This window comes from Peromyscus maniculatus, chromosome 3 (genome assembly GCF_049852395.1).
Source record: "Peromyscus maniculatus bairdii isolate BWxNUB_F1_BW_parent chromosome 3, HU_Pman_BW_mat_3.1, whole genome shotgun sequence".
NCBI classification, from domain to species: Eukaryota; Metazoa; Chordata; class Mammalia; order Rodentia; family Cricetidae; genus Peromyscus; species Peromyscus maniculatus.
In genome coordinates, this window is record NC_134854.1 from 150,727,308 (window position 1) to 150,741,966 (window position 14,659).

The following is a 14,659-nucleotide window of genomic DNA, read 5'->3' on the forward strand; positions in this document are numbered from 1 at the left end:
CGTCTAACCTTAGGGGAGGAGGCGGGCCTTCCGGGCCACGAGCCGACCTGAGCCCTGAGGCTTGACTCAGAGGAGTCAAACCGTCAGCAGGTCGTATTAATAGCTGTCATAATTAACAATTTTATATTTCCCAACAGTTCTTTTATGAAATTACCCAATTGAAGTTGTCAACACAACGTAGTGGATTGTAACCCACATTAAAAAAATTAAGAGACCAGAAAGAGCTCAGCAATTAAGAGCACTTGCTGCTCTTGCAGAGGACCCAAGATCGATTCTCAGTCCCGATATGGCGCTCGCACCCATCAGTAATTCCAGTTTCGGGGGATCGGAAGCTAGACACCCACGTGATGCACAGATTACATGCAGCACGACAGCCATCACAAAACATTAAAAAATATGAATAGAAAAAGACCCTAGTAGTACATATAGTATTATTTTGTGAAAGTTTTGTTTCAGTTGTTTATATTTACATATATATCCTGGATTATAATTAAAAACAATTTTTTATGCTGTGTACTTGGTAGGCAGCAGTGAAAAAACCCACTGCAAAGCACACTTCATGTATTTAATAGAATCAACATAACTATGTAAACTTTATTGTTTCCTCACATGAGGAAAACATGTTCAGCAAGATTGAGTAACTTAGATAAAGCGGTAGACGTGAGACTCAAACCAAGATGTTTGACCCAAAATACTAGCTTTTCTGTCACTGTTGGAGTTCCTAGTAAAGTGAAGGCTACTGGGATTCTGGATTGGCTGTATGGTGTAGCCCCCACCACCAGCACAGAGCTGCCTCTTCCAAGTGGCCTTATTCTAGTTTAGGTGGGATCCTCATTCTCATGACTGGCTGCTTTGGATCCTTTCCCTGTTGAGTCAGGTCCTGCTGTTCTTTTGAGGGGTCTCGTTGAGACAAGAGTGCTAAGCTAGATGTGGTAGTTCTTGCCTGTAATTCCAGCCCGTGGGAGGAGTAGGCAGGAGGATCAAGATTTCAAAGTCAGCCTTGAACTAGTTCTATGCCAGCTTTGGTTACAAGAGACCCTGTCTCAAAAACAAAATAACAACCTTTCTGGCACTCAGGGGGTAGGGGCAGGAGATCAGAAGTTCGGAGTTATCTTCACACCGAGTCTGAAGCCAGCCTGAAACACATGAGGCTGTCTCAATTTTTTAAGTTTTAAATGTGCATGCTCAGGCTGATTTACACAAAGACACACTTAGGGTATGTTGGACCAGAGAGATGGCCCTACTTTCTATGTTGAAGATGGTGGGGAAAGGCTGAGGGTGAGACCTTTCTACCCTAGGAGAGGGAAAATGATGGGTTTGGTTTCAGTGGATCGGACAGCTGAAAAAACAAAGGGGAAAAGCAAACAGGAGGCAGTCAGATCAGTACTGGGGACTGCAGACTCACTCCTCGGTAAGTGGTTGCCAGCTCCTATGGGTGGTGAGCTGTGGGGTGGCTAGATCCACTGGAAGGTCTGGGTCACACAGGTGTGCCTGGTGCTCCAAACTCATGGTTTCTCACGGGGCGCTGCAGGCTCACCCACCTGCTGTCTCCTCTCGCCATCCTGCTCAACCTCTAAACTTCCTATTAGGGTTTAAGGAGAAAACAAAACCAACTTTGAAGTGTTTGTGCCAGAATATAAGTAATTTATGCTTTGTTGTACTTTACTATTTCCTTTCTGAATAAAATTATAAACATATTAATAAATTCTTAGGACAGAATAGAAGAGCACCAGCCCACTTCTCCCACTGTACACCCTGCTCTGACCCAATTCCTTGAAATCACTTCCTGACTCAGTGCTACACAATAATCTCCCTCATTTGGACTTCTGGAATTTTCAGTGGCAGTGTCCAGCTGTTTGTAGTTATCATCATGAAGGTCACATCATGTCATTCACAACTTGCATGCCATACCTTCTGCCACTCAAGAGAGCCAAATCAAGTTAGAAAGGAAAGTCCGTCCCTAAAAGACAGGGTGTAACTATTGTGTTATGTGTCTGTGCACTTGTATGTGTGGGTGTACTTGACGATGTGGACACACGTGAAAGCCAGGGGTTGATTTTGAAATGTCTTCCCCAATTGCTTCTCCATCTTGAGACATGGTTTCTCACTTAATCTGGAGCTACTACTTCAGGTCGTCTGGCTGGCCAGTGAACTGTGCCACCTCGCTCCTCAGTTACAGGTATGCATGATGCACAATTTTTATGGGTTCTGGGGGTCTTAAAGCAGGTCTTCATGCTTGTGCAAGCATTTCCTCACTGAACCATTGCTAGCCCAAATCTTTGCATGCCCACATCCTTTGAATACACTGTTCATCACAAGGGAACCTGTGACTGGGCCCTGCGTAGCTAAGCAGCTGGATCCCTCTCCCAGCAATCATTTCCTTGTAAAACTTTTTTTCTAGTTCTTAGTGTTGTTGCCATTCTCTTGTCCTTCAATTTGAAATGGGACACACAACTTGAAGTACTCTCGGGGGGTGCCACAGGTCCACCAAGCATCAGGCCTTGTGGGCTTTGTGGGACACCATGGCAGAGACTCTCATCTTTGGCCTGAATGGGACAGGAAGCCTCTCAAAGTGGAGGGACAAAACAGTATATAGTGCAGGAGGGGTAAAAGTGCCTTTTTAAAGAGGTTAGTAGTGCAGATGGAGAGGGAAAGACATGTAGGGGAAGACATTTCATAGGCTGGAGACTGGAAAGACTTAGGCAGTATAATTTACAGAACTCCATTTTAGCTTATTCTCAGAGAACTACCTAGAAATGTGCATTAATAGCCCGGAATATCAGTTGCTGCTGGACTTTCTAATCTGAGCATGTCCCTGCATAAATGCTGAAGTGTGGATAAGCAAGGCCCAAGTGTCCAGAAGACATGAGCAATGACCCAACAGAGTTCAGGATGTAGCATGGTTATTTTTAGCCATAAAGACTTAATCACGTTATCAAAACATCTTCACTAGACAGTTTTAATGTTACAAAATGCTAGGACTTTTCCATCTCCACTGCTCTATGAAAGTACAGTCAAATTTTAAATTCTTGGAATCTCAAGGAACTTTCAGACATGAACAGAATTTGGGATGCTTTTTATCCATGCATTGTAGAGGCTTAAGACTTGCCTGAATCACATAACCTCAAAGTAGTTTGGGCTAGTTCAGAGAACTCATCTTCAAGTACAAATATGTCTGACTCTTGCAAACTTTTTTGGAGACAGGGTCTCACATAGCTCAGGCTGGTCTTGAACCAAAGTGGCTGAAGATAACCTTGAACTCTTGATCCCTCTGCCTATACCTCCCAAGTGCTAGGATTACTAATGTATACCATCATTCAAGGTTCATGTGGTGTTAGGAATCCGACCCAGTGCTTCATGCCTGCTAAGTCTTATGTGTTTTGTCACTGAGTGTATGTCATGTGTGTACAGGTGACGGTGTAAGCTAGAAGAGGGCACTGGGTTCCCTGGAGCTGGAGGTTGGGAGCACTTGCTGCTCTTGGCACCCACATGGTGAGGGCTCACAACTACCTCTGGTTCCAGGGGATTTGATACCCTCTTCCGTCATCCATGGATATTGTACACATAGATACATGCAATTCACACATATATAATTAGTTTTCAAAGACTATCTTACTATATGCCCCTGGAGTCACTATGTAGACCAGGCTGGTCTTGAACTCAGGGATTCCCCTTGCCTTTGCCTCCTGAGTGCTGGGATTAAAGGTGTGTGCTACCATGCCTGCTATAAAAATAAATCTTTAAAAAATAAAAATGTGCCGGGCGTGGTGGCGTACGCCTTTAATCCCAGCACTTGGGAGGCAGAGGCAGGCGGATCTTTGTGAGTTTGAGGCCAGCCTGGGCTACCAAGTGAGCTCCAGGAAAGGCGCAAAGCTACACAGAGAAACCCTGTCTCGTAAAAACCAAAAAAAAAAAAAAAAAAAAATGTTTGAGTGCCTGAGTCTCCACACGTATACAGTGTGCAGTACCTGTGGAGAGCACAGGAGGTACTGGATCCTCTTTGAACTAGTTAGACAGCTGGGAGCTGCCTGGGTGGGATTGGGAACCAAAGCTGGGGCCTCTCTAAGAGCAAGTGCTCCTAACTACCTTGCTGTCTCTAGGCCCAGCACCTAGCTTTCGACAGGTCCTCACTTTTGCAGTAAGTAGTCTAGTGACTGAGCTGTTCCCAAAGCCTTGGTTGAGTTTCCTCATCTGTAAAATGGGCCACGCCTCTGGAGTGGGTAGCTGTTCCAGCTTTGTCCTGGAAGTACTACCACCATTGAGGCTTCCGGCAACCGTCACGCCTACAAGGCGGGGCCAAGAGAGGAGCCATTAAGACCCGAGATCTGGACATGCAGGCTCTCTTGGTTCCTGGATCCTGGACAGTGGAAGTAGACCGAGCAGAGCAGAGTTCTCAAGAAAACACCATTGGACTGCACTACACCTTTCCCAGACCCTGTAACCTATCCCTTTAATTGTAAGTTACCTCACAGAATAAACCTCCCTTTTAACTATGCAGAGTTGCCTTAATAATTCCACCAATATGCCTCTTTCTTAGGGCAGTTGGATCAAAGATTGTATCATAGAGAGTCCTTGGTGTAGGTCAAAGCTTACTCTGTTAAGTTCTTAGGATTTAGCAAGGACTTGCTTGGTATTGTCACTGAGAGCAAAGGCAAGAGTCAAAGTTAGAAATACCCAAAGGAACCAAACATAAAACTCAAGCCCAAGCCTAGACTTACACCTACTAAGGGAACTAGCAGATACAATGCCAGACATGTTGAAAAACTGAGCCCTCTACAATGTCAAGAGCTGTACAGGTATGTGGGTAGGCAGACTGCCAGAGAGCCCACACAGAAAAGTATGGGCAGGTTGAGCGTTGACTAGAGGTGATCAAGTGGAAGTTCAATGTGGTTTACAGGGGCCTCTGGCTTCTCGCAAAGTTAGGAAAGAGGTATGAAGGAGGTACACTGTGTTCCTGCTAAGACAGAGAAGGTGGATTTGACAAGCACTTCACCAGTCCCTTAAAGCACATCAAAACCTGCAACAGTGGGGCTTTTTTTTTGGTTTTTCGAGACAGGGTTTCTCTGTGTAGCTTTGCGCCTTTCCTGGGACTCACTTGGTAGCCCAGGCTGGCCTCGAACTCACAGAGATCCGCCTGCCTCTGCCTCCCGAGTGCTGGGATTAAAGGCGTGCGCCACCACCGCCCGGCAACAGTGGGGCTTTTACACCTTAAGAAACCTAGGACTGTGGCTGCAGAGATGGCTCAAGTGGTTAAGTACACTTGCTGCCTTTGCAGGAGACCCGGGTTTGATTCCCAGCACCCAACTGGTGACTCAATTCTAACTTCAGTTCCAGGGGACCCGTTGCCCTGTTCTGGCCTCCACAGACACCAAGCATGCACATGGTGCACAGACATACATGCAGGTAAAATACCCAAATTAAAAAATAAAAAGAAATCATGTAAACACCCAAGATGTCTGCCAGAGTAGGGGCAGTAGTACAAACCCAGCTTCAGAACCATTAGGCCTGGCCCTAGTTTTCTGGCATTTCTATTTTCCTCTTCCCATTGAGGGAAAAACCCCAGCATTCTAATGCCGGGCTGCTCTAGCCTGCACTGGAGCTCAGGGTGTGTGTGCAGAGGCCGTCTCCTGCCTTGCCAGTTTGTATCACACACTGGAGTTGGACTGGAGTGTGCCCCTCTTCATTCCGCCCCAACCACATGGACCCACCACACCCTACCCCAGAGCTCAACATAAAGGGTTGCCTGACACCCAGTTTGTTGTTTCCACTTTATTGCTCAAGCACAGGACTTGAGGTGTGCCTGGACCTTCAGCGTGCATTAAAGAGGCTGAGGGGACGGGGACAGGGACAACTTGGATGAGGGAAACTGGTAAGAGGGGACACACTGGAAGGCGCTGTCTAGAGGTGATCACTGTACCAGGATTATCAGGGATACCATCTCAGGAGAGCAAGGCAAGAGAGGACACACAGTGGTTTTCCCATGCCCCTAGCACCTGCATGGAGAGCGCAGGCTTGGAAAACAACCAGAGGGGGAAGGGATAAGGAGAATGGCTGTCCAGGAGTTGTCGTCTCCATCCTGGCTTCTTATCAGACTCCATCCCTATCACATACTCCCTTCTACCACTTGAAAAATGGAGCCAACAGAGGGAGAAATAAATTAACATTCTGACGTGTACGTATGGAAGGATATACACTCGTGTGTAATGGGGGAAGGAAAGAGGGTTGACACCATCTAAAACTACCCCCCATTTCACCCCCAGCCTGCTCTTCTCCCCTTTCCCCCCAAAGCCATCATCCAAACAGATAGAAAAATAAAGGTCTAATTCACTCAAAATTCTTCAGTTTTTACAAAACTAACAGGGTGGAGCAGGGAAGGGAGCAGGGGCAGGCGGCTGCAGGGGCGACAGGCGGAGAGGCAGGCAGGCTAAGCTTCTGTCTCCACCTGAGACTGGTTCCCCGGCACGTTGTTCGGCTCACCCTTCATCTCGGTGTCAGTCGGATGGTCTCCTGCAGCCACCTCGGCCTTGGCCTGTAAGATGAGGAAGAGGCTCAGTTCCTGACAGAAAGGCACAGGCACAGCAACCCTGGAACTGTCTTCCAAGCGCAAGCGTGCACACACCGAACTGACAAGGCTACTCAACACACTACTGCTGAATGTCACAATTTCCGATGTTTTAAAGTATTTTTACTTTGTGTTGCTGGGATTAAACTCAGGGCCCTGAGCATGCTTGGCAAGCACACTGTGCCATATCCCCGACTGTCTAAACAAAAATATCTTTAAATGTTAATGTCATGTTTGCCTCAGTTGGCATGTCTACTAGAATTGTAATGATAGAGATTAGCATAGCCCCGAGCAAGGAAGGCTATCACACAATTTTTTTGAAGTTTTCTGTACTTTTAAACCCATTTCTTTATATGCTAACCCCCCCAAATAATTAAAAATATATTGAGCAATATATCCAATGCACTATTTAGTTTCATAACTGTGGTTACTATTAAAAGTATGTTTTGTAATCTGTTTCTTTTTTTTTTTTTCTGTGTTGTTTTGGTGCCTGTCCTGGGTCTCGCTCTGTAGCCCAGGCTGGCCCCGAACTCACAGCAATCCATCTGGCTCTGCCTCCCAAGTGCTGGAATTAAAGGCGTGCACCACCGCCACATGGCATAATGTTTCTTTTTGATGGTGTTAGAAACACTGAATCAACAAACAGGTTAAGTAAGATGTGCTGTGTATGTGCAGTGGAATACTACACAGCAGGGTGAGGAAATGAGAGTCAGGGTGAAAGGTCTTACAGGAATGTAAGCTAAGCTTCCAGTCACTAATTAATGGGGTGTGTGTGGGGGGGTGCGGGGGGAGAACCATGGACAGGCGCACACAGAGGGGGGAGGCTGAACTGGCAGGATCACGTGCCTCTGTGGAGGCAGAAGGCTAACTACATGCCTATCCTCCTAGGCGTCAAGTGTGCAGGTACACACAACCCTCTAAACCCAGGACTCACGGGGCAGAGGCAGGCAGACAGCCAGGAGTTCCAGGCCCTGGTGTGAGAGTTGCGCCCTGGTGAGAGTGTAGTTCCCATGCTGTTGGCCTGGCCTCACCAGTGCGGTCAAAACTGAGGACTTACGCTTCTTTCCTGGGCAAAGAATAACATCTGGCTTCTACAACTAAGCCCCACAGGCAACCACAGGCACAGCGCCCACACCTTATGTGCTGAAGGGGCCAAGAAACCCCCTTTCTACCCATTGTAGCCACTCCCACCATGTGGCGGTTTGAAGAATGGCCCCCATAGGTCCCCAGTTTGTGGAACTTGTTGGGAAGGCTTAGGAGGTGTGGCCTTGTTGAAGGAGGTGTGTTTTCGGAAGGGCTTGCAGGTTTCTGGAGCCCATACCATTCCAGGTTAACTCTGCCTCTGCTTGTTACTTGCCTGCCATGAACTCTGACCCTCTGGAACTGTACATCCTCTAAAAACTGTGAGGTGCCTTGGTCATGGTTGTCTCTTCACAGAAAAGTGGTTACGACACACCCCAACCCTCACCTTGTGCTCCTCCTCAGCCAACCTCTCAAACATGTTGGCATAGAGCTTCTTCTCCCGGGCAAGCTGCCTGCGGGTCCGCTGCTGGCACACAGCCAGCTGGGCCTTGGCGGCTTTGTTGCTGGGGTAGAGCTGCAGGACCTTTTGGAAGTCAGCTCGTGCCAAGTCAAAGTCATTCACGGCCAGGTGTGCCTCTCCCCGGCGGAACAGGCCCTTCTCATTGTTGCTGTCCAGCTCCAGGGCCTGAGAGCACAGAAAGGAAGCAGCAGAGACATCAGACTCGGCAGCACCAGCTGGATTCCCGAGGGACCCCGCAGGAAGATGAGGCTCAGTGAAAATGGCTGTTGTCAAGTTAGGAAAAAAAATAGACTGAGGCATTAAATGGGAAGGGTCATGGCTCAGAAAAAAAAAAATTAATATAATTCAAGAGGAAGAAAGGAAATACAGGTCTTCGGATGCAGGAAGAACACAATCTCACCTTTCCAGATACAGAAAATCACCAAACAACCCGACTCCCTTTAGTTTTCCCCAACCCAGGGCTTGCTCACTGCATCTATTGTCTCCCACCATTGAAGCACCTGCTATATCCACACTAGGCCTCTCTATGGGTCTGTAACTCAGAATTCCCAACCACATATCCATCCCACTAACGCCACCCAGTGACTGCGGGCCATTTTCAGACTGGCTGGTGGTGCACCAGCCCTAAGCCCTGCCTGTAAATGCTGCTTCCACATTCTCTGAAGGGATCTCACCTTGTTACAGCTTTCGATGGCAGCTGAGAAGGCCTGCAGTTTCAGGTGACACATGGCCAGGTTGAGGTGTGAGGCCAGTCGAAGTGCATGGACCTTTTGCATCTCCTCATCAGAAAAACTGGACTCGTATTCTAGCCAGGATACAATCTTCTTGTACTGCAGTAGAGCTTGCTTGTACTTGCCTTCCTAGAATGGGAGAGAAGCTGAGGCACCCAGCGGAGGTTCAGCAGCCCAGGTTGCCTTACCTGGTAGCCACAAGTGACTCCTGGACACCAGATTCCCACTCCTCCCCATCCCAGACCAACGGACTAAGATCTAATGGTGACAATCGCAAGAGGTCTCCATGACTGTGGCAGGGTATCACCTGGACAGTCCCCCTGCGGTGTCTCGTCCTTGGCTCACCTTGAAGTACACAGTGCCCCGCTCTTTCACTATGTTGCTCTGTTCCAGCTTCTCCTCGGAGTTCATCTCCCAAGACTCCTTGGCCTGTCACACCCAGAGGACAGACACAGTGGTCAGCTTGCTCAGTCACCCACGGGCCAGACTCCAGGAGAGAGAACGCACGCCTCAGGCAAACTCACCTTCTCCAAACTCTTCAGATGTACTTCGTATCTCAGGTGTGCATGTGGTGGGATCTGGAACTTTTCCTTCCCGACACTGCCAAAGGCATAGCTGTAGGGGTGAAAACGCCTGGGTCACCTCACAGCCCTTAGTCTGCTCTGGGTTGAAAGGCTTCCTGTATGTTTCCTGGAAAGTACCTTTTCACCCTGAGACCTGGTTCAAATGGCCAACATTTCCCTAATTTCTTCACTGCACATTTAGGCACGCCCACAGACTCACTACCACTTGCTCCCAACTCTTTTAACCATACACCACTGAGATGACCAACTCAGAGACAACGAAGCAAGAACCATTCTGAAGCCCTAAGAGCTTAAGTATGTGTGGCACACAGTAGGTGTTTCAACAAACGTTAATGATTGAATAAACTAATGGCAGATGAAAGTCTTGATGTTGGAAGGTAAGGGATTCAGGTGAGGCTTGAATGCAAGTCAATGTGGACAAGAGTGGGCCACACTTAGAGACCCAACGAAGGGTTCATGATGGTGACAGGTATCCCCTTGAAGTAGCAGCAGACCACACAGCTCACAGTGGACATTCAGTTATGTCTCTCTGCTCTGCAAAGTGCCTGTATCTCACCTAGGTTTGAGGTATACAATGGAATGTTCTCCTTTCTCCATGCGCTGAATGGCCGTCTCCAGCCCACAGGGCAGATCTAGGCTTTCCCCTTCGCCGACTTCAAAGCAGAGCTCCCGCTGGTCAAAGAGCTGGTCTTTATAGTAGCCTTCCAGTGCCACTGGCATCAAAGAGAGGCAGTGCTCCAGGTGTGAGAAGGCAGAGCACTGAGGAAGTTGCCACCAGCCTCCCCACATCTCCGAATTACTGCTTATACCCAAGATAACCATTGTATCTCAGACCTGCAGGGATGCCAAGACAGTGTGGTCTAACTCCTTATTTTATGGACGAGACAAAAGACTCACAGAAAGGAAATGACTTGGTCCAAACCACCCAAAGTCTTTTGTCTCCGAGCTAGGAATCTTACGCAACTCTAGATTTTTCTTCTTATACCAGAATACACTTTCCCCACTCCCTGTTGTTTTGTTTTTTGAGACAGGGTTTCTTTGTGTAGCCCTGGCTGTCCTAGAACTAGCTCTGTAGACCAGGCTGACCTCAAACTCCGAAATATACCCCGCCTCTGCTTCCTGAGTGCTGGGATTAAGGCACATGCCACCACTGCCCGGCCATTTTTTTACCTTCCACTATAGCACCTTCATTGGGCCTGGCATAGCCTTCACCACGAGTCCGTATTCTGCGAATGATCCCGCCATCTTCATCTTCTGTAAGATCTTCTCCTTTGAACTCAAACAGCTCCACCTGTGGGATTAGATATAAGGTGACCAACGCCTTTCTGCACCAACTCAACAGTGAAACTCTTTGTCACTCAGAAGAGTTAAGACTAATGTAGACCACATCTAGCCAGAGGGGCACAGTCCCAGGAGGAACTGGACAGTGGCACTTCTGACAAGCTGTTGGTGGCTGCTCTGGCCTACACTTTGTCAGAGGCCAGCAGGACACATGGGCTTCACTTGGCCTCAGAAAGACATGCTATCATCCTGCTTCATTTATCAAGGACCCGAGAAACTGAATCTGGCAGGCATCAGAAGTGACATGGTATCTCGGTGGTCTTGTGAGTATTTTCTCATGCCCACTGATTGGTTTTCCACTTTCAGACTAAACAGCCTTAATTCTTCCCTTCAGTGGAGGCTTCAACCCCTGACCTGTAAGAAGCTGTCTGTCCTTCCTGTGGCCCAAGTTGCCAATATTCCACACTATCCTTTATAACCCCGATGCTTCCTGACCCCCAACTCCTTTCAGTTAAGAAAGCCTCAGTCACTCCTATTCTAGAAGGGCTTTGAAAGCCCCCACCCCCTTCCCACCCAAAGCTTCTATTGCTGGCCACCGTGGAGGCAACAGAGCCAGCTACCTTTCCACCTCTCCTCCTATTAAAGCCAGGCCCTCAGGCTTGGCTACATTGTCTCTAAAGAGGCAGGAAGGGCTGGAGGGCAGCCAGGCAATGGGGTGAGATAAGGTCTGGCTCTTTGCCTGGTGCTCTGGCCAGCACTCACCTCAAATACAAGTGTGGCGTTGGGGGGGATCTTTGGAGGGCTGCCTGCTGAACCGTAGGCATATTCTGGCTTGCAGGTGATGTGGCACACTTCCCCCACTTTCATGGTTGCCACACCAATATCCCAAGCCTTGATGACCTCCCCTGTGGGTAGAGGCAAACGAAACCTGCTTAGCAGGGGTCTAACCCCAGGCTCAATGTCCCCAAGGAAAGCTGCTGCATACACCCAAGGGGAACCCGAACATCTCTAGAAATGGGACCAGAGACAAGCAGCAGCAGTGGCGTCATTCTCAGCACATTAGAAGATGGCTCAGCCAGCTGGGTGGTGGTGGCGCACGCCTTTAATCCCAGCACTCGGGAGGCAGAGCCAGGTGAATCTCTGTGAGTTCGAGGCCAGCCTGGGCTACCAAGTGAGCTCCAGGAAAGGCACAAAGCTACGCAGAGAAACCCTGTCTCGAAAAACCAAAAAGTAAATAAAAAATAAAAATAAAAAAAGAAGAAGATGGCTCAGCCCTGCAACAGAGTGCAAGAAGCAAGACTGTCCACCTCAGAGGGAGGGAGGAGCTGAATCGATGAGCTGGGGGAAGATATCAGCCAGTCCCAGGACAGTAGAAGAAAACACAGGATGCATAATGGACGGATTCCTTTTCTGTTGTTTTGGACAGGGTTTCTCTGTGCAGTCCTGGAACTCACTCTGTAGACCAGGCTGTCCTCAAACTCAAGAGATCCACCTGCTATTGCCTCCTGGGTGCTGGGACTAAAGGCATGCGCCACCACTGCCTGGCAACAGATGGGATTCTTAACCATTCCTCCTTGATTTTAGATCTGGTGTTTTCTGGGTTTTTTGTTGTTCTGATGACTAGTTTATGCTATTTTGCCAAGGCTATCTTGAACTCCTAGGCTCAAGTGACTCGCTTGCCTCAACTTCTCTGGTAGCTGGGAACATAGGTAAGCACTACTGTGCCCAGCTCAAGCTTGGCTGAGAACAGAATTTTTGCTTGTGACAGCTACTATCCACTTCAGAGCCTATCCTGCCGGCCCACTAACCATGCCTACCTTTTCCCAGGTCAAAGGAGAATTTGTCCTTGCGATCCAGACTGGAGTCAAACTTTGTGCCATCTAACAGCCAGCCAGTGTAGTGGACAAAGACCCGGTCCCCAATCATGGGTGTCTCTGTGCCTGTACCCTCTCTCTTGATGACCTGGGAGGAAGTGGGGAGAAAGTGAGTATCCAAGGATGTGGGTAGAGGGCCCCAAGCGCCTATAAGCTCATGAAAGGCATGTACTGGACTCTGCCGACCCACTGCCCCGTCTCTTTATTAGCATATCCAAGAGCTCAATCTTCAAACGATTCTGATGTTAGTGGTTTGGCTTAGACTCAAGGAACCTTCCCAACTTCCTCTAGGTTTTTCCTGACCTGTTTTGGAAAACTTCAGATAAGTGACCTGGGTTTAAGTTTTGTCTATGGTTTTAGACAAGTTGGTGGACTACCCTGAAATTGTCTGTCAAGCACTGTGGTCAATCCCTACCCCCTGGAGGTGCTTGAAGAACAAACTGATAAAGCGTGGACAGAAAACGAGTGGGTCATCAGATCAAGGTCTGGTTTGAATAGAATGGAATGAAGGGAACAGATGGGTTCAAAACTGGTAAAAGGAAGGGCAAGACTACAGGTAAGCACAGAGGCTCTGCATCAGGCCCTAGGAAACAAAATTACCAGACCGTCAAGCTAAGCGGCCCCTTTTTTCAGGACCAGAGTACCTCCCATGAACGTATAGGCATCTGCTTCTGTTTAACATGTTTATATACGGTGACCTCGTGGGCGTGCCACTAGGTGGATGTAGAGCTCTAAAGGAAGGCTTCCCTGATAAGAATGTACAGGGGCCTCAAAGGAGTGGAGGGTAAATGAGGAACTGGCCCTTCTAGGAATCAGAACCTTGCAGAAAACGGGAGAAATACGGGCCACATGTTCACACGGGAGCAGCTAGAGCTGGTGTAAAAGCCATGAGCATTTCTAGACCAACAAGGCTCCCTGAGGTCTCTGCTTAGCACAGGCCACACACACTAGGAGCTGAGCAATGGGACGCCTGGAGGAGAAACAATGGATACAGGGAGCGCATGCAATGCGGGTTAGGATTTCACCGTCCTGGACTGCTGGCAGAACCTGCTCTAAACCGGCGCCCATTGTCCCGACCCGGGTCAGGGCGCCCTCCCCCTCGCTCCCCGGGCTATTTGCCGTCGGGCGATTAGCGAGCCGCTGGCTCCAGGGCAAACCGCCTCCCCCACGGCCAGCACACCGAACCCCTAACTCAAGAAGACTCAGGAGGGGCGGGAGAGGAACTACAGATCCCGGCATGCACCGCTCCTGCTCTCCCCGGGCCGAGAAAGGGGGCACAGCATGGCCGAGCCCGTGACCTCGCTGGGTCTCGGCGATTGCAGAGGGGGCGATTGCGGGGAGGCCCAAAAGGGCTCTGGGCCAGGAAAACGGCTGCAGGGAGCCATTTCAGGTCCTAGCTAATGTTTAACTTTCAAGTGGGCGAGCCCTGACGCACCTTCGCCCAGGTGGCCCGCGCGCGCACGCTGCGGACGAGGGGGGTCCCCGGGAGGCAAGGCCCGAGCCCCGAGGCGCGCCCCAGCCTCGTGCACCCCGCCCGGGCCCCCGGCTGCGGCTCTCGCGCTCCGCCCCGCCCCTCTCGGCCGCACAGTGCAGCCGGATCGAGTTGGCGTTGCAGTGGGGGCTCCTTCCCGACCGGGGGCCGCACCCTCCGGGAGCGTGCAGCCACCGGGCCACCTTCGGCGCCGCAGCCCGCCCCGGGAGGGCAAATGCCCCCCATCCTCCGGCCGCGGCACACCCCTTCCCCCCTGGAGGCCCACGAGCCTGCAGCCGGGGGCGCCGCGGCCCCCTCACCTTGAGCACGCCCTCGTCCTGCTTGGGGCTGATGTCCACTCCTTCGAGAGGCAGGGGCGCCGGCTGCGCCCCGTTTTCGGCCGCCTTCATCTCCTCGGCGGTCATGGCCGCTAGGCGCACCGTTGGCTGCGGGAGTGGGGCGAGCGCGAGCCGGGCGCTCTGGCCGCCGACCGGGGCGAGCGGCGGTGCGGATGGCGTGCGGCAGGAGGCGGCGCTGCCCACGGCGGTCCTCGCTCCAGGCTCGCGCAACCGGGCTCTCGGCGCGCTCGCCGCCGGCGGCCGAGTCGGGGGAG

General features: G+C 50.2%; 1 protein-coding gene across 1 annotated transcript; it reads right to left on the reverse strand.

Annotated features, from left to right (window-relative positions):
• Positions 1-5,754: 5,754 nt before the first annotated feature.
• Positions 5,755-14,659, reverse strand: Fkbp4 (FKBP prolyl isomerase 4). The gene is made up of 10 exons (XM_006987855.4): positions 14,367-14,659; positions 12,519-12,663; positions 11,464-11,606; positions 10,591-10,711; positions 9,977-10,133; positions 9,361-9,451; positions 9,182-9,265; positions 8,780-8,965; positions 8,031-8,270; positions 5,755-6,529 (listed from the first exon to the last, which is right to left on the reverse strand). Exons 1-10 carry the CDS (start codon positions 14,469-14,471, stop codon positions 6,425-6,427), a joined length of 1,377 nt encoding a protein of 458 aa, XP_006987917.1. The 5' UTR covers positions 14,472-14,659; the 3' UTR covers positions 5,755-6,424.

Coding starts and splice junctions, on each gene's coding strand:
- Fkbp4 (XM_006987855.4), bottom strand. CDS start 14,471: ATGACCGCCGAGGAGATGAAGGCGGCCGAAAACGGGGCGCAGCCGGCG. Junction 12,664..14,366: donor AGGACGAGGGCGTGCTCAAG/GTGAGGGGGCCG, acceptor ACTTCCTCCCAG/GTCATCAAGAGAGAGGGTAC. Junction 8,271..8,779: donor CCATCGAAAGCTGTAACAAG/GTGAGATCCCTT, acceptor CTGTGCTCTCAG/GCCCTGGAGCTGGACAGCAA.